Source organism: Haematobia irritans, chromosome 3 (genome assembly GCF_050003625.1).
Source record: "Haematobia irritans isolate KBUSLIRL chromosome 3, ASM5000362v1, whole genome shotgun sequence".
In the NCBI taxonomy this organism is placed as follows: domain Eukaryota; kingdom Metazoa; phylum Arthropoda; class Insecta; order Diptera; family Muscidae; genus Haematobia; species Haematobia irritans.
In genome coordinates, this window is record NC_134399.1 from 32864456 (window position 1) to 32884934 (window position 20479).

At 34.9% G+C, this 20479-nt stretch overlaps 1 protein-coding gene across 2 annotated transcripts in view; it reads left to right on the top strand.

Annotated features, from left to right (window-relative positions):
- Ork1 (open rectifier K[+] channel 1) overlaps window positions 1–16194 on the top strand; it is a 99442-nt gene extending 83248 nt beyond the window's left edge. For both annotated transcript variants that reach the window (XM_075298927.1, XM_075298926.1), the window contains exons 6-7: window positions 4723–4870; window positions 11567–16194. In XM_075298927.1, the coding sequence (XP_075155042.1) occupies window positions 4723–4870; window positions 11567–13759 (2341 nt within the window). In that variant the 3' untranslated portion in view covers window positions 13760–16194. The remainder of the gene's footprint in view (window positions 1–4722; window positions 4871–11566) is intronic.
- The last annotated feature ends 4285 nt before the right edge of the window (window positions 16195–20479 follow it).

The following is a 20479-nucleotide window of genomic DNA, read 5'->3' on the forward strand; positions in this document are numbered from 1 at the left end:
TAATACCTCTAGATTTCCAATTTCTGGCAAATCGGATAGAAAATACACTTTCTAGACGCCCAAGAAGCAAAATCGGGAAATCGGTACATATGGGGGCTATACCAAAACATGGACTGATAGGCACCATTTTCGGTACACTTTGTGATGGTCCTAAAATACCTCTAGATTTCCAATTTCAAGCAAATTGGATAAAAACTGCAGTTTTTATAAGCCCAAGACCCCAAATCGGGAGGTCGGTATATATGGGGACTATATCAAAACTTGGACCGATACAGCCCATCTTCGAACTTGACCTGCCTGCATACAAAAGACGAATCTGTGCCAAATTTCAGGACGATAGCTCCATTATTGAAGGCAGTAGCGTGATTACAACAGACAGACAGACGGACGGACATGCTTATGTTATATCGTCTTAGAATTTCTCCCTGATCAAGAATATATATACTTTATATAGTCGGACATCGATATTTTGATGTGTTACAAACGGAATGACAAACTTATTAGAAGTAAAGAAGTAAAATCGGGAGATCGGTCTATATGGTGGCTATATCAAAACATGGACCGGTACTCACCATTTTCGGCACACGTCTTTAGGGTCCTAGAGTACCTGTAGATTTCAAATTTCAGGTAAATTGGATTAAAACTATGGATTCTAGAAGCCCAAGAAGTAAAATCAGGAGATCGGTCTATATGGTGGCTATATCAAAACATGAACCGATACACCCCATTTTCGGCACACCTCTTTATGGTCTAAAATACTTCTAGATTTCCAATTTCTGGCAAATTGAGTAAAAACTACAGATTCTAGAAGCCCAAGAAATAAAATCGGGAGATCGGTCTATATCGGAGCTATATCAAAACATGGACCGATACCCCCCATTTTCGACACACCAATTTGTGGTCTTCAATTATGGCCTATCAAATCGGATAGGAAATACACCCAAGAAGCAAAATCGGGAAATCGGTCCATATGGCAAATGGATTCGATTTGCCTAAAATTGGATATCTAAAGGTATTTTAGGGCCACAAATAGGTGTGTCGGATATGGTGGGTAACGGTCCATATTTTGGTATAGCTCCAATATAAACTGATCCCCCGATTTGGGGACTTGGGCTTCTAGAAACCGTAGTTTTTATTCGATTTGTCTGAAATTGGAAACCTAGAGGTATTTTAGGACGGACCACAAAAAAGATGTGTCCAAAATGGTGGGTATCGGTATATTTCGGTTTCGGTATGTTTTGGTATAGCCCCCATATAGACCGATATCCCGATTTTACTTCCGGGGCTTCTATATGTACTAGCCATATTTGACTTGCGGAAACTCTTAGAAGATCAAATTTCATCTGATCCTGTCGAAATTTGCTACGTGATGTTAGTATATGCGCACTAACAACCATGCATCCCTATCGGTCCATAATTAGTTATATATGACCCCATATAAATCGATCCCCAGACATGACTTCCGGAGCCTCTTGGAAGAGTACATTGCATCCGATTCGGTTGAAATTTGGTACGCGATGTTATAACATCCATGCAGAAATGCTCAATATCGGTCGATGAATATATATGTTATGAACCCCATACAAGCCTGATTTTACTGAAGAACAAATTTCATCCAATCCAAATGAAATTGTGTTCGCGAAGCCAGTATATGCTTTCCAATAATCATGCAAAAATTAGTATAGGTTTATAATTATATATAGACCCCATATATACCAATCCCAGATTTTATCTGTCGAGCCTCTTGGTTCATATCGGTTCATAATTTTTTATAGACTACCACTATCACTGGCTTTTATATACTCTTCATCTTTCATCAGCCTTTTTATCTAACTTGGACCCCATATGGGGTAAATTACAATATAGAAGACAATGCTAAGAAGTTTCAAAATACCTTGAGATCGGGAATTGTTGTCATAACCCAACTAATTCGATTGTGGGTGACAGTTTTTAGTAGAACTTTGTACGTAATCTATGGTGGAGTGTACATAAGATGCGTTAGAACATTCGGTCGTATATACTTGTTAATACCTAACCTAGAATTTTAGAACTAATCCCAAGGAAAATTAAACATTTTTATCTTAATATGTACCAAAAAATGTTTCCAGTTTCCTTTCACAATTCTAACCATTTCCCTTTTGGTATCATGGTTGCCACTCGAGCCAAACATAATCTATCAACATTTGGAGAAAATTTTACCACAAAACTAACAAACAAACATTCTTATTTCTATAGAAAATGTTGTCGAAATTTTAATTCTAGAGAGAATTTTCTCACAATTGTATTTTCGATATCTATTTTTCTAAAAATTTTATTTCTATAGAAAATGTTCTCAAAATTTTATATCTATAGAAAATTTTCTCAAATTTTAATTCTAAAGGGATTTTTTTTTAATTTATTTTCTATATCTATTTTTATCAAAATTTTAATTCTATAGAAAATTTTGTCAAAACTTTATTTCTATAGCAAATTTTGTCAAAATTTTATTTCTATAGAAAATTTTGTAAAAATTTTATTTCTATAGAAAATTTTGTCAAAATTTTATTTCTATAGAAAATTTTGTCAAAATTTTATTGATATAGAAAATTTACTCAAAATTTTATTTCTATAGAAAATTTTGTCAAAGTTTTATTTCTATAAAAATTTTCCCAAAATTTTATTTTTAAAAAATTTTCTCAAAATGTTATTTCTATAGAAATATTCTCAAAATTTTATTTCTACAGAAAGTTTTCTCAAAATTTTATTTCTATAGACAACTTTGTCAAAATTTTATTTCTATAAAAAATTTTCTCAAAATGTTATTTCTATAGAAAATTTTGTCAAAAATTTATTTCTATAGAAAATTTTGTCAAAACTTTATTTCTATAGCAAATTTTGTCAAAAGTTTATTTCTATAGAAAGCTTTGTCAAAATTTTATTTCCATAAAAAATTTTGTGAAAATTTTATTTCTATAAAAAATTTTCTCAAAATTTTATTTCTATGGAAATATTCTCAATATTTTATTTCTATAGAAAATTTTTTCAAAATTTTATTTCTATAGATAACTTTGTCAAAATTTTATTTCTATAGAAAATTTTGTCAATTTTATTTCTATAGAAAATTTTATTTCTATAGAAAATTTTATTTCTATAGAAAATTTTATTTCTATAGAAATATTCTCAAAATTTTATTTCTATAGAAAATTTAGTCAAAATTTTATTTCTATAGAAAATTTCCCCAAAATTTTATTTCTACAGAAAATTTTCTCAAAATTTTATTTCTATAGAAATATTCTCAAAATTTTATTTCTACAGAAAATTTTTTCAAAATTTTATTTCTATAGACAACTTTGTCAAAATTTTATTTCTATAGAAAATTTTGTCAATTTTATTTCTATAGAAAATTTTATTTCTATAGAAGTATTCTCAAAATTTTATTTCTATAGAAAATTTAGTCAAAATTTTATTTCTATAGAAAATTTTGTCAAAATTTTATTTCTACAGAAAATTTTGTCAAAATTTTATTTCTATAGAAAATTTTGTCAAAATTTTATTTCTACAGAAAATTTTGTCAAAATTTTATTTCTATAGAAAATTTTGTCAAAATTTTATTGATATAGAAAATTTACTCAAAATTTTATTTCTATAGAAAATGTTCTCAAAATTTTATATCAGTAGAAATTTTTCTCAAATTTTAATTCTAAAGAGAATTTTCTTAAAATTTTATTTCTATATCTATTTTTATCAAAATTTTAATTCTATAGAAAATTTTGTCAAAACTTTATTTCTATAGCAAATTTTGTCAAAATTTTATTTCTTTAGAAAATTTTGTCAAAATTTTATTTCTATAGAAAATTTACTCAATTTTTTATTTCTATAGAAATTTTTCTCAAAATTTTATTTCTATAGAAAATTTTTCAAAATGTTATTTCTCTAGAAAATTTTCTCAAAATATTATTTCTATAGAAAATTTTGTCAAAATTTTATTTCTATAGAAATATTCTCAAAATTTGATATCTACAGAAAATTTTCTCAAAATTTTATTTCTATAGAAAATTTTGTCAATTTTATTTCTGTAGAAAATTTTGTCAAAATTTTATTTCTATAGAAAATTTTGTCAAAATTTTATTTCCTATAACTACTATTCTCAAAATTTTATTTCTTTAGAAAATTTAGTCAAAATTTTATTTCTATAAAAAATTTTCTCAAAATTTTATTTCTATAGAAAAATTTCTCAAAATTTTAGTTCTTTAGAAAATGTTCTCAAAAATTTAATTCTATAGAAAATTTTCTCAAAATTTTATTTTTTATTTCTATTTTTTCATATATAGAAAATTTTATTTCTGTAGAAAATCTCTATTATATGAACCTCTTAGTTGGAGAGAAATATCTACAGTAAAAAATCTACAAATTTTGGTAGAATTTTACCAACTGTGGCAACCGTGTCTGGTATACAAAGTTAGTACATAAATGTACGAGTTCCAAATTTATGTATCTAAGCATTATGGTGAGCAAATAAGTATTTAACCGGGGGAATGTATATATTTTTAATTAATGTACTAAACGATATTTATTTAACAAATAATTTTAACATATGCCTACTTACCTATGCCTAGTACAATTTTATATTTCGAATTTCAAAAAACTTTCCTACTCTAACACAAAAAACCAACAACAAAAACAATTTTCGCCAAACAAAAGCATATATCCTTATATATCCTTATTGTCTATTTCCGATTTCAGTGGTTTACAAAGCAAGAAATTAGCCCGTTTGGAACAGCAACTATCATCAAATATTAAAGCCACTCAACACCGTATATGGAGTGGCGTTACAAAAGATGTTGGCTATTTACGAAGAATATTAAATGAACTTTATATTCTTAAATTTAAGGTAATTATTATTATAATCATTTTTATATATAAAAAAATACAATCAAATGGTTTATTAACAATTTCGGGATTTATTTTAGTTAATTTTCTTTAATCTTTAATTGAATGCACTTGGGGTTTTTTGTTGTGTGTATTGCACTTTGGGATAATCTCACAAATTATCGGGTTATTCTTTTTTTCTAATGTGTTTTGTAAAGCATTCATAATCGCAGATTTAATTAATGAATTTTAAATTGCTCTTAGTTTTATTACTAGCAAAATCATTGAGGGAGAATGGTGTAAAGTAAGTATTGAAATATAGAATTCTATGTCAAACTAATAAACAACACAAAAAAAAAACTTTGTACAGTGAAACCTCTCAGAAGTGAACTCCCACCGTAGCCTAAATTTCATCTAAAAATGGGAGTTGTACATTTAAAGGGTGATACGGTCAAAATTTGGTCAATATAAACTTGACGTATTTCTTTCAATTTTGCATTTAAAAAACCTGAACACCCCTCATTTTGATGGTGTGTGTGTGTAGAATGTTGCTCCTATTTTGATTTTGGAATTCACTCTTCAGTTGTCAAAATGCCGTCCAAGCAAGAAGAGCAGCGTATCAAAATTTTACTCGCGCATCGCGAAAATCCGAGCTACTCGCACGCAAAGCTGGCAAAATCGCTAAAAGTTGCCAAATCAACCGTTACAAATGTAATTAAAGTGTTTGGGGAACGTTTGTCGACAGCCAGGAAGTCTGGATCGGGGGGAAATCGAAAACCGGAAGCCGCTGAGACGACAAAGAGAGTTGCCGGTAGTTTCAAGCGAAACCCTAACCTCTCTCTCCGAGATGCCGCAAATAAGCTGGGTGTATCGTCTACAACCGTGCATCGAGCCAAAAAACGAGCCGGACTATCGACTTACAAGAAGGTAGTGACTCCGAATCGCGATGATAAACAAAATACGACGGCCAAAGCGCGATCCCGGAGGCTGTACACGACGATGCTGACGAAGTTTGACTGCGTGGTAATGGACGACGAAACCTACGTCAAAGCCGACTACAAGCGGCTTCCGAGACAGGAGTTTTATACGGCAAAAGGAAGGGGAAAGGTAGCAGATATTTTCAAGCACATAAAACTGTCAAAGTTCGCAAAGAAATATCTGGTTTGGCAAGCCATCTGTACCTGTGGCTTGAAAAGCAGCATTTTCATAGCTTCCGGGACTGTCAACCAAGACATTTACGTGAAAGAGTGTTTGAATAAACGTCTGCTGCCTTTCCTGAAGAAACACGGCTGTTCCGAACTGTTTTGGCCGGATTTGGCATCTTGCCATTACGGTAAAAAGGCCATGGAGTGGTGCGCCGCCAACAACGTGCAGGTGGTTCCCAAGGACAAGAACCCTCCCAACACGCCAGAGCTTCGCCCAATTGAGAAATACTGGGCTATTGTCAAGCGGAACCTAAAGAAGACCAAAAAAATTGCTAAGGACGAGCAGCAGTTCAAGGCAAACTGGCTTTCTGCGGCGAAGAAGGTGGACAAGGTGGCTGTACAAAATCTGATGGCAGGTGTCAAGCGTGAGACCCGGCAATTCGGATTTGGAAAAGCGAAAGCCTAACTGAATATTTTTCCTGAATTTAATACTAATTGAACTTGAAAAAGAAATTTAATTTGATTTGTTAAGTAAACGATTTCACCGATTTACACGCGTTTTCCCTTGACCAAATTTTGACCGTATCACCCTTTATGAGAGCCTTATTTTAATGCGATAATATAGCAAAGGTCTTATGAAAATTGTCAATTTTTTCTGAAATTAGAGAGGTTTTACCGTATACGAAAAATTTAATTTTGAAATATATGGTTTAAAAATATATGAAATTAGACTAACAAATGTTGGTTTACTACGTTTAGTTTAAGAGGCAACCTATTTTTTATAAAAGTTGATTTTTGAAGCGCTATGGGAAAATTAAAAAAAAAAACAAGTAAGGAAAGTCTAAAGTCAAGCGGGGCCGACTATATTATACCCTGCACCACTTTGTAAATCCACATTTTCGATACTATATCAAATCGGTCAAATGTTTTCTGTGCTATATAAAGGTTTTTGTCCCAAATATATACATTTACATCTGACTCCATCTGAACAAAAGTTATAATCTATAGACTTAAAATTGAAGTCGGCTAATGCCCTGGGATGGTACACTAGTTAGTAAAAAAAATATGGAAACATTTTAATCTGAACCAATTTTGAGGCAACTTCGCAAAAGTGTATTTATGATCTATCGGTCGATAGATATGTATTAGAAATAAAGGAAAATTTGAGTCACTTTTACAAGTTTTCGGAAAATGTGGGTATTTTGGTCATTTTTGCCCAAATCGGAAAAGTATATATATGGAAGCTATATAGAAATCTGAACCGATTTCAACCAAATTTGACATGCATACTTAGTATTTTAATTCTACTCCCTGTGCAAAATTTCATGTATATCGGACTACAACTTTGAACTCTGTGGTCATATGACGGAAAATCGGGCGAAAGATATATATGGGAGCTATATCTAAATCTGAACCGATTTCAATAAAATTTAGCATACTTCACTACACTACTAATTGTACTCCTAGTGCAAAATTCCAAATTGGGCTAAAACTCTGGCTTCTGGGGCCATATAAGTCTATATCGGGCGAAAGATGTATATGAGAGCTATATCTCAATCTGAACCGATTTCAATCAAATTTGGCACACCCGACTATAGTACTTATTGTTCTCCTGGTGCAAAATTTCAAGCAAATCAGGGTAAAACTCTGGCTTCTGGGTCCATATAAGTTCATATCGGGTGAAAGATATATATGGGAGCCATATCTAAATCTGAACCGATTTCTTCCAAAATCAATAGGGTTCTATTCTGACCCAAAACAGGAACTTGTGCCTGTTTGCGATTGGACTTAAACTGCGACCTAGACTTTGATCACAAAAATGTGTTCACAGACGGACATGGCTATATCGACTCAGGCACCCACCCTGAGTATTATTGCCAAAGACATCATGTGTCTATCTCGTCTCCTTCTGGGCGTTGCAAACATATGCACTAACTTATAATACCCTGTTCCACAGTGTGGCGCAGGGTATAAAAACATAAACTTCAGAAAAAAGCACCCAGAGAAGGAATATGATTACCTCAAACCTGTTTTAAAAGTTTGGCTGATAAGTCCCCGGTCTAACAAAGAAAAACACATTTTTGTCAAAATTCGTTTTTATTATTCAACATAAGGGCTGTTTTCTTTTAGCACTGGATACCCTAAGTCGTGAAGGACTAAAAGAAAACAAAGTACTCGTTTATCCAGGACATCTCCAAAAATATGCAACACTGTCATCAGCTGTTTAAAAACAACCACAGAAAAGAAGTGAAATATTGCATTTTTAATTTATGAAATGCTTCGATTAGTAATAAATATTTATTGCTGCGATTATTTATGGCACTTTGAATTTCTTGTTTTTCGATAAATTAGTCACAATAAAGTGCTATTGTGAATCGAAGAAGCGTCACTTTATCAAAATGCAATCTGGCAACATCGGCGCGACTTGCACTGATGAGATGTTCTGGATAGAACACCAGTGCAACGATGTTCTGGATAGCTCATACAAATGTTGCATCCAGTGTTAAAAGAAAACAGCCCTATAGTTCCCTTCAAGAGCGATACAACGATTATAACGACCTTCCAATTTTTTGATACCATTTTGGTAGTACTCCTTCGGTTTTGCCTCAAAATAGGCCTCAGTTTCGACGATCACCTCTTCATTGCAGCCAAATTTTTTCCCTGCGAGCATCCTTTTGAGGTCTGTGGCACGGTGCGTTGTCTTGGTGGAACAACGCTTCAACGCTCCAATAACGCCATATAATAGTCACTGTTGATGGTTTTTCCCTTCTCAATATAATCGATAAACATTATTCCATGCGCATCCCAAAAAACAGAGGCCATTACTTTGCCAGCGGACTTTTGAGTCTTTCCACGCTTCGGAGACGGTTCACCGGTCGCTGTCCACTCAGCCGACTGTCGATTGGACTCAGGAGTGTAGGTATGGAGCCATGTTTCATCCATTGTCACATATCGACGGAAAAACTCGGGTTTATTACGAGTTAACAGCTGCAAACACCGCTCAGAATCATCAACACGTTGTTGTTTTTGGTCAAATGTGAGCTCGCGCGGCACCCATTTTGCACAGAGCTTCCGCATATCCAAATATTGATGAATGATATGACCAACACGTTCCTTTGATATCTTTAAGGCCTCTGCTATCTGGATCAACTTCATTTTACGGCCATTCAAAACCATTTTGTGGATTTTTTTGATGTTTTCGTCGGTAACCACCTCTTTCGGGCGTCCACTGTCCTCCGTGCTCATTTCACCACGCTTGAATTTTGCATACCAATCAATTATTGTTGATTTCCCTGGGGCAAAGTTCGGAAACTCATTATCAAGCCAAGTTTTTGCTTCCACCGTATTTTCTCCCTTCAGAAAACAGTATTTTATCAAAACACGAAATTCCTTTTTTTTCCATTTTTTCACAATAACAAAAGTTGCTTCACAAAATACGCTCTATCTCACAAACTAATTGACTTACAGACGTCAAATTTTGACACGAATCATTTGAAGGTTGGTACTATATAAAATATGCATTTAATACTAGCGATGCCATCTATGTGTCAGACCGGGGACTTATCAGCCAACCTGTTAAGAGCAAAATGTTATTTTTCGACAAACATGTTCCATGTTCTCCGTCTAAAAATAACATTTTGCTCTTGAAGCATGTTTGGGGTGCTCATATTCCTTCTCAGCATGTGATAAAAGTGAAGTCTAAGAACTCAGTAGAACTTACAATTCCGATCTCTCTATGAGGACTCAATGATTTCAGCGAAATCAAAGCACATCTACTCTCATACCATGGCATTTGTTGGGAAAAATGAAGGGATTTCATTGCAAATTTTTTCTGTACCTCCTGACCCTGAGTCTATAGTAAACAGACTAAAGGAATTTAACCCAGATCTTCCAACCGCTGATGGGAAGGTTGAACCTTCGGATGAGGTGGATGGGCCAAGACGACATGCGGTGTTTATATTAAACATTGAGTCTTTGCCCCGTCTAGCCAAGACCCAAGACCGTGTCAAGATTGCTCTCGAAACGACACCATGCTTACTCGAAGGGCAGATCTACTGAGACCGCATTGCATGAACTAGTCAGCTTTATTGCAAGCTCACTATCTGTCAATGAATACACAATTGTGGCTTTTCTAGACATCGAAAGGACATTCAATAACGCCCATCCGAGCTCGATGGATTGACAACTCTGAATGACCAAGGAATAATTAGGCTGTTAGAACAACTTCTAACGAAGCGACTTATTTCAGCCACACTAAGACAAGCAAACATACAAAGGTATGTGAATATACGCATTCCCCAAGGAGGAGATCTATCACCTCTTTTTTGGAATGTTGCTATAAATAACCTTCTGGTTTCCCTGGAAAAAGAAAGAATAAAAGTGGTGGCATATGCAGATAATGTGGCTCTAGCTGTCAGGGAAAAATTCCCATCCACAATTAGAGATATCATACAAGGATATCTCTAATTGTGGATGGGAAATGATTGGGAAATGGGCGAAAGAGAATGATTGGGAAATGGGCGAAAGAGAATGGTCTTGGGGTAAATCCTGCAAAGACAGAACTAGTCATGTGTACTGCAAAGATCGCAAAATTCCCACGGTTAAGCCCATCTCCATAGGGGTATTGAAATTCCCTTTGGTGGGTGGTCAAAATACCTAGGCTTTATTTCGGACAGGAACGTTAAGCTTAATATTGAAGAAAGGGCTAGAAAGGCTACGGTAGCTTTGTACTCGTGCAAAAAGGAAATAGGAAAAAAGTGGGGACTAAACCCGAAAATTGTGCATTGGCAGTAACATACACTGTAGTAGTTAGACCTATAATGCTATATGTGGTGTTGTAGTCTGGTGGCCGGAACTTCACCAGCCAACAAGTTTAGACAAAGTTCAGCGTATGGCGTGCAGGTGTATCTCAGGCGCATTCAGTAAGATAGGAACAGATTCCCTTAATGCCATGCTACATCTATAGCCTTTAGATATAATTTAGCCAAACAGTCAGCTACAACAACGGCTGTGCGGTTGCGCAAGCTATCGCCGTGGTCGGAAAAAACGCACGGTCCCAGTTCGATTTTCAAAATAATGACATATATGCCAATCGCAGTGGATTACACTCGGGCGAAGCCACTATTTGACAAGAAATTTGGAGATAAAGCTTATACAGATTTATATACTGATGACTTCAAGTTAGGTGGTTTTGGAGTATACTCCAAAGGAAGGAGTCGCGAAAAGTTTACCTAATTACAGTAGTGTTTTTTAGGATGAAATATAAGCCATACAACAGGTGACACGTTGAAGGTCAATGACTATTGCAGTAGTTGTCAGGATTTGCCACTATAACCTAATTTAATTCAACACGAACAGTTTAAGCTTAGACAACTGTCCAATTCATATCTTCATAATGGTTCAAAAATACAATTTAAGGCCAAGGTAATGCAAAAAAAAATAGTATCTAGCTCGAATAGAATTCGTGCGTATAGAAGTAGCCGTACCTCGAAAATATATTTAAGACTGCAACACAACATCCCCAAGAATTTCTTAACATTGGTCTAAAACATTTTTTAATGTCTTCCTTACAGCCCGTCTACACCGAACCAGCCGAATACGACTACTCTCTACATCGATCATTTTCTTGCCCAGAGCTTACCATGTACAGAATTGATCCTATTCCAATACCAAGTCGCAAGCGTGCCTTCTCCGAGTGCCATGGAGTTGTAGAGGCACGCGATGAGACCACTCCATTTACCATACATGCTTCCTCGGATACAGAATTGAACAAAATCGATCGCCAGAAATCATTTGAGACTGCCGACGCATTCAGACAGACCACAGGTTTATTGGCCAAAGTGGTTAGTGCATTGGCTACTGTACAGCCACCGCCACAAGATGAAGATACGACATTGGGTACAGCAAGCATGTATGGTGGCTATCATGGCTTTTCCGATTCTCAGATATTGGCAAGCGAATGGTCATTTTCGGGTGTCAACGATATGCCTAAACCAAGAGGCAGAGCTTGTTCTGATTTTAATTTGGATCCCCAATGGAATTCAAATGGACCTAGACGATCCACAATGGGTGGCCACAATGAATGGACTTGGAGTGGCGATAATGATCAAATTCAAGAGGCTATTAATATACGTTGTCGCCAAATGGATCGAGAGCGTGCCAATATATATCGTAGCAGTTTGGGTCTACCCACTCTAGAGCATGTGGTCAATGTAGATGAGGAAGAGCTTAATAGGAAACAATCGATGCAGGCCAACAGACCAAAGAAGTTCTCTATTCCCGATGGATTCCGACGCTTGTTTCCCTTTAAAAAGCGTCCTTCGCAGGGTGATTGGTCCAACATGGACAATGAGAAAGGTGATAAACGTAAATTCTCCGTGGCGAGTGTCCCAGAGGCTATACATCACCAAACACCTTCCTTGGATTACTACAGCACTGTAACTGCCAATGCTAGTCCCACTTATTTCCGCAATGGTAAACCAGTGCAGACTTCTAACGGCAGCCTTAACACCCGTCTCTCCAATCTGGCTTTGAATAATATAAATGAAAACCCACGCGTTGATATTAGTCAGCTTCCCGAAAACAACGCTAGCTCGATAACAACCAACACATCATATCAAAGGAATCCCCAAGCTCAAGGCGCCCGAAAGAGAAGAGATTCTGTATTCGCCCAAAACTTGGCCATATCTAATCGCCGAGGTAGCATGTTTCCACCCAGTAGTGCTGCAGCTGCTCTTAGCCAAAGACGGGGTAGTGCTTTTAATCCAGAGAGAAGAGGCAGTAATGTATCGGCTGTTGGCTTTAATCCACCTCCTAGAAGGGGAAGTCTATTTCCTTTGGCTGCAAATGCCAATCGTAGACCAAGTGTTTTGTCATCTGCATCTCAAGAAGATATGGAAGTTTTGGAAAATACTACATTGGCAGATTTGATAAGAGCTTTAGAGGTTGTCCACACACAAGCCGTAATGGACGAACAAGCGGAAGCTTCAGCTCAAGCCAACAAGGCCGGCAATAGTGGTCTTTCTAATTTGTTCCGTTCTGACAAGAAGAAACGCAAGATTGGAAGCGCTGGCTTGGATCCGCCACAATTATCGCCCATATTGTCTCTTTTTGGTACCGATGCAAGAGCTATGAATACCGCTGCTGCAAATCGTTTGTATGCACGACGTTCAACCATTGTTGGAACTTTGCCACAAACCCAACAACAACTAAATCAAATGTCGGTAAATCCAAGCAATGCTAGTAGTGTATTGACCAGACGACGTCAATCTACGGTCCAAATTAAAGATCCACCTCCAAGCTATTCGGAAACTGGTAGCCAACAATCATTGGCCAGTGCAAGCTCAGCTCAACCGAAATTCAAAAGACGTTTCAGTGTCAGACCTACAGCATTACAAATACCACCAGGTATGGCACCACCACCCGGGGTTAATGTAAACTCAGTAGTCACATCACAGTCGCTGGGAACGTCATCTTCCTCTGCTTCACCTACATCCCTAGGTCCATCTTCCCAAACGCTTTTACAGCGACGTTTATCACTTAGACCCTCGCCATTGGCTCAACCAACGATAACAGCCACTTCACCAGGGGGAACAACTACCAGTCCCACTCCCTCGACCAGTAGTACAGCGCGTTTATTGCCGCTGCCGGCACGTTCTTCCAACACCAGTACTCACTCACCATTATCACGCATAGCACAAATATCGCAAGCTCAGCGTAAATCCAGTATGCCTGACGGATTTGGTTCTCCCAAGCCAGATAAATAAGATGACATACGGTTTTTTTTTTCTTTTTAATTCTTTTTACAATGAACGTTGAACGTTTTTGTGTTTTTATAGGTTTAGTTAAACAATTAAGACATGATCAATGCAATCAATATACATATATCAGCTGTTCTTTTTGTTTTGTGTTTGTGTTGAATGTATTCATATATCATTATGCGCTTAAAGCAGAGAATGAAACCTACATACTAGAGGCAACCAGGGTACAGTTATAAGGTAGATGCACAAGCCAGCTGATTGAAAGTTTTTTTATCGAGTTCTCAGAATTCAGAATATTTATTTCAACAGCTTTATTTCAGACTCACTTAGACTTTTCAGTCCAAACCACATTAACTAAAAATGTGTATTATATATAGGCACTTATAGTTTTTACCGCTGAACCCATCTGATTATTCTCTTCTGTGGAATCAACTTGATACTTCCAGAAAATATTAGCAAACTGTTTAAGTGAACATTTTCCAGGTCCGCCAATAATATAACTTTATATGCCCCTAAAATTCGCTTACGCCTCACACAAAATCTTGACAAGCCTTGCAGTGGTTATTATACCTCACAACGTGTGCAAACACGCCTATCAGGCAGCGACTTTTTATTCCTGAGTGATATCTGATATCTTGGTGTTGAGGACTTGAACCGGAAAATGATTCCAGCACCTGTGAGTAGACGCCAACTAAGGCAAACGATCTTTGATCCCTATTAGAAGCTGGCAACTCATACGACGATCTTTCGCCAGCTTCCAGAATTCCTTGCGCCTGATTGGCCAACAACGCGCTTGGGTCGACTGATTCCAATTTCTTTATAATAAAACATTTCTGCGTTCCTTAAACCTATTTATTGAGGGATTACAACCTTTTTATGTCGTTATCTTAAGAAAGGTTCGACTTGCCAATGAGATGTCGCAGTCTCTCGACCAATAGTGCCCTACTATTGGTCATTGGTAACTTCAGTTCGAAACCCGTCCAATGGGCTTTGAAGTTGGCAACCTAGTAAATGGCGCTGAATTTCCTTGAATGTTGGCTTGTTCTGTCACCACACTTGATATTCGTAATAAGTACCTATTACATTATATTGAAATACGAGACCAGAAAATTGCTTCATTATACAGAAATTATATCAGAATACAAGAAAATGGGAAGGAAACAGCAATGTTTTCGAAATTTTCATTGTTTCGAAAGACGCTGTAGAGAAGTTTGACTGTAATGCTATGTTCCCACTGACTCGTTTTCCTCATTCGTTTTTCCAAAGCATTTCACCGTTCACACCGACTTGAGATGTTTTAGATTGACAGTTACCATGGAAACTAGAAATTCACATTTACTCGAAATTCACATATATGCAATGTATCTTCAAATACTTACCGCGAGCGCAAAGGGAAAAAAATTTTCAAGTTATTTTCACATGTCCATGTTCTTCAAAGCCTTTGTTTATTCCTTTTTTTCTATAAAAACTATTTCAATATTTTGACATATTTATTTGAAAAGGGTATGTTATTAGGGGTATATTCCAAATTAGGTAGGTTCACATTCTAAAATTGACGTGTTTTTGAGGAAAACGTGTGTTTTGGACATGATTTTTATATGGGGAAAACGACTCGTTTTGAAATGCTTATAAAGGGAAAACATTTCAAACCCCAAAACATGCTTGGTGAGAACGCCGTATAATCCGATAAGTACTTTTTACACTAAATTAAAATAATACGATTTAATAAAGCATGTCTGCTCAGTTCGGCGGTTGAATAAATCCGTAGGTTTGGAAGTAATCTCAAATGTATGTAATGAGTTAAAAAAAACGATAACATCAACGAAATAGCTGAAGAGAATTTTCCGACAAATTTATATTTTCTTATAAAAGTAGCCAAAGTCAAACAATTATATATACATTTTTATAAAACAACCAAAATAAAAAAGTTTGAAAAAAATGTACATGTGCAACTACCCAAATTATTATCATTCAGATTATATATCTTAATTAACTTTGTAATAGAAATTCTCTTTAGAAACCTATTACAAAAAATTAAAACCATGAAGAGTAAAATTATACCAGTGATTAATTACAACAATTAGAAATTGCAATAATCTTCAAGACATTCCGCACAAGTGGAACTTGTGAAACGATGGCTGACAATTAGTCTAACTTATAATTTTTCGAAAATCATTGAGCTGGATATCACAGTTTACTTTGGTTCTCAATGATACTAATTACTAGTATATTATATATGTCTCTTATTAATAGTTATTGTTAATTTAAACTTTTCCCCAATATTGCCAAATATTTTAAAAATACGATAATATTGTTATTAGTGATTAGCTATATAAGATTATATACGTACAATATATATATTAGTTATTTATTGATAAAAATCGAGCATATATGAACAAATTTTTATTTAAAAAAATCAATAAAAAACTTAAAAAGTTCAATCCGAGTTTTTATTCTAAAGATTAGCTACATATGAAATAGTGGATATTCCAATAGGACTCAACACCTTCGCACTCAGCACGCATAAATAGAAAATTTCCAGATCTCAATCCGTTGAATTTTTGCGCCTGGTGTATTTTGGAAAGTAAGGTTGGCACTAAAAAATCTTTGGTATTATACATGACTTTAGATCATCTACAATGAATTGAAGAAGTTGAAGTTACATCGGAAACAAAGGCGTAGACTAATAGAAAAGGTTTCGTTATATTAACGAAATGTGTCGTTAAAATTCAGCCAATGAAAAAAATTTGTTAGTACAACGAATTTTTTCTTCATATAACGATTTTCTGCCAATCAACGTAACGTTTCGTACTATTAACGAATATTTTCATTATACCCTTCACCACTACTGTGGTACAGGGTATAATAAGTTTGTGCATTTGTATGTAACGCCAAGAAGGAAAAGTCTGAGACCAATCGTTTAGTATACCGATCGTCTTAGAATTAAATTCTGAGTCGATTTAGCGATGTCCGTCTGTCTGTCTGTCTGTCTGTCCGTCTGTCTGTCTGTTGATGTATTTTTGTGTGCAAAGTACAGCTCGCAGTTTTAGTCCGATTGTCCTAAAATTTGGTATGGGGTCCTGTTTCGGCTCAAAGACCCTATCCCTATTGATTTTGGAAAAAATCGGTTCAGATTTAGATATAGCTGCCATATATATATTTCACCGATCTGGTCATAATTGGTGTGTATATCAACCGATCTTCCTCAAATTCCGTACATCCCAATATTTTATGAGTCTCGAAAAACTTGCAAAATATCATCCAAATCGGTTCAGATTTAGATATAGCTCCCATATATAGCTTTCGCCCGATTTACACTCCTTTGTCCACAGAGGCCAATTTTTTGTTCCGATTTAGTTGAAATTTTGCACAGGGAGTAGAATTAGCATTATAGCTATGCGTGTCAAATTTGGTGGAAATCGGTTCAGATTTAGATATAGCTCCCATATATAGCTTTCGCCCGATTTACACTCATATGACCACAGAGGCCAATCTTTTACTCCGATTTAATTGAAATTTTGCACAGGGAGTAGAATGAGCATTGTAGCTATGCGTGCCAAATTTGGTTGAAATCGGTTCAGATTTAGATATAGCTCCCATCTATAGCTTTCGCCCGATTTACACTCATATGACCACAGAGGCTAATTTTTTGCTCCGATTTAGTTGAAATTTTGCACAGGGAGTAGAATTAGCATTGTTGCTATGCGTGCCAAATTTGGTTGAAATCGGTTCAGATTTAGATATAGCTCCCATATATATGTTTTTCTGATTTCGACAAAAATGGTCAAAATACCAACATTTTCCTTGTAAAATCGCCACTTCTTAGTCGAATAGTTGAAAAAATGAACCTAATTTTCTTAAACTTCTAATGCATATATATCGAGCGATAAATCATAAATAAACTTTTGCGAAATTTCCTTAAAATTGCTTCAGATTTATATGTTTCCCATATTTTTTTACTAACATTGTGTTCCACCCTAGTGCATTAGCCGACTTAAATTTTAAGTCTATAGATTTTGTAGAAGTCTATCAAATTCTGTCCAGATCGAGTGATATTTAAATGTATGTATTTGGGACAAACCTTTATATATAGCCCCCAACACATTTGACAGATGTGATATGGTATCGAAAATTTAGATCTACAAAGTGGTGCAGGGTATAATATAGTCGGCCCCGCCCGACTTTAGACTTTCCTTACTTGTTTTTTAATGAAAATGTTTCGTTGGCTGATTTTTAATGAATTTTTCTTTGTGTATAAGATCCAATTTTCTTTTAACTTAAACTATTCAGTCCATTGTGATACGACAGTGGTGAAATCTATGTTGACAAGGGACCTACTTTTTATAGCCGTGTCCGAACGGTGTTCCACATTGCGTTGAAACCATTTAGAGAAGCTTTGAAACACTCAGCAATGTCACCAGCTTAGTAAGAGGAGACAATCCACCTCCGAAAAACTTTTTGGTGTTTGGTCGAAACTGTGTTTGAACCACGGTTTGCTACTCGAGCCAAAAATAATATACCAAAATTTGGTTTTCTTATAGAAAATTTTGTCAAAATTTTATTTCTATAGGAAATTTTGTCAAAAATATTATTTCTATAGGCAATTTTGTCAAAAACTGCAGCCTACTGCACTCAAATCGAGGATTTGACGGTGGCAAAGGAAAAGAGTTATGTTTGTTTCGAATTTATTTCGGCATAAGCCGGCTATCATGTAAAACCTTTTTTCGGAAGGTTCAAGTGTGGTCCATTGTTGGGTTTGCCTGAATTTATTCTGATAATTGGTTGATACTTTTGCTGCAAGTAGAGGATGCTGATGAGGAATGTGGTAATTCCGAAACGTACGTCCATCCAACCATCTTTCTATAGGGCTTTGCCCAAATAAATTTGACAAATATTCTTTTCCTCTGTTGGTTAAGCTACACTTGTAATGTAGTCAATGCATGGTTTTACGCTGAAATCAAAAAAAAAACAACAACAATGATTAAAGAAATAAACCAACAATAACAAAACGAATGAAAAAAAAATTTCATAGGAATTTTTGTCAAAATTTTATTTCCATAGCAAATTTTGTAAAAATTGTATTTCTATAGAAAATTTTCTCAAATTTTTATTTCTATCAAAATTTTAGTTTTTTTACAAAATTTTATTTCTATAGAATATTTTATCAAAATGTTATTTCTATAGAAAATTTTCTCAAAAAATTATTTCTAAAAAAAATTTCTGAAAATTTGATTTCTATAAAAAATTGTATTTCTATAGAACATTTTCCCAGAATTTTATTTCTATAAAAAATTTTGTCAAAATTTTATTTCTATAAAAAATTTGTCAAAATTTTATTCCTATAGAAAATTTTGTCAAAATTTTATTTCTATAGATGATGACCTTAGCAGCCAATGCTACTTTTTTCTTTTTATCATGCATTTACTGTATGATAAAAAAAAAAAAAAAAAAAAAACAAATAAATAAATAATTTTATTTCAATAGAAAATTTTGTCAAATTTTTATTTCTATAGAAAATTTTCTCAAAATTTTATTTCATTCGTTTTGTTTTGTTATTGTTGGTTTTGTTCTTTAAGCATTGTTGTTGTTTTAGTGATGTTTGAGCCTGTAGGAACTTCCCGCATACGATGTTCGTCAATGTCTGCAGTATTTATGTCTCCTTCGGCTTCGCAAGATTTTTTCACTTCTGACTCTACCGGAGGCTTGTCCGTTTCGGAATCCTTTGGCTGATCGCTTTTGCATACCTTCATATGGATATCATGAAAGCCATAACTTACACGTCCTTGGGTCTGGGCTAGATGTGGCAGCGACTCAATGTTCAATATAAACACCGCATGTCGTCTTGGTCCATCCACCTCATCCAAACGACTAACCTTCCAATCGGCGGTTGGAAGATCTGGGTTACATTCCTTTAGTCTGTTTAGTATCGACTCAGGATCAGGAGGGTTTGCAGGTATCCATGCATGTGCTCTAGCTTTAGCCGGTATTTGGCCTATAATATCTTTCACAGTGTGAGAAAAAATACAAAAAAGAACCCGTAAAAGTATCAGCTATAGTTTTTGTATAAATGTCCATTTACTAGAAACATATGGTAGAAAAATTGTCTCAAATTTTCGTATTTTTCGTTTATTGTTCAAGAAGTTATTAAAAATGTTTTTGGTGCTCACCAATATGGAAAATATTTATAGCTCATTTAGATTAAAGCCACTATAAATCGAAATTAAGTGGGAATATAGAATTTGGTGTCTTTCGAATGGAGCACATCGGTAGTGAAAGGATTAAACAAATATTACGTGCCCAAAAACTTCAAATTTTCTGATTTTTTATTACATAATAAGAAAATTGACTCAAACACCTTTCCAACGCTATATTATGTTTAGACTGCTAAATATAACCCCTAAAGGCCGGTATGCACCTCTAGCGAAATTTCCGGTAACAAAAATTTATTTAAGTCTACAACAAAAAACAGGGCTGTGTACACAAATTTTAAACCAGCTAATCGCTTTTAAAAATTGTTAATATATGTTCCAAATATTCCTCAAATAAATTGTTTATTATTTACAGACCTTTTAAAACTTTTACGCACACAATGGTTGTAATAAATTAAATGTTTGCTGCCAAAATATGCTTTTGACATCCCTGTTATTTTCATTAGAGGTGCGTACCAGCTTACGAAATTGAACGCTACCGAAAATTTCGTTAGCATAAATAGCAATGAATTTCTTA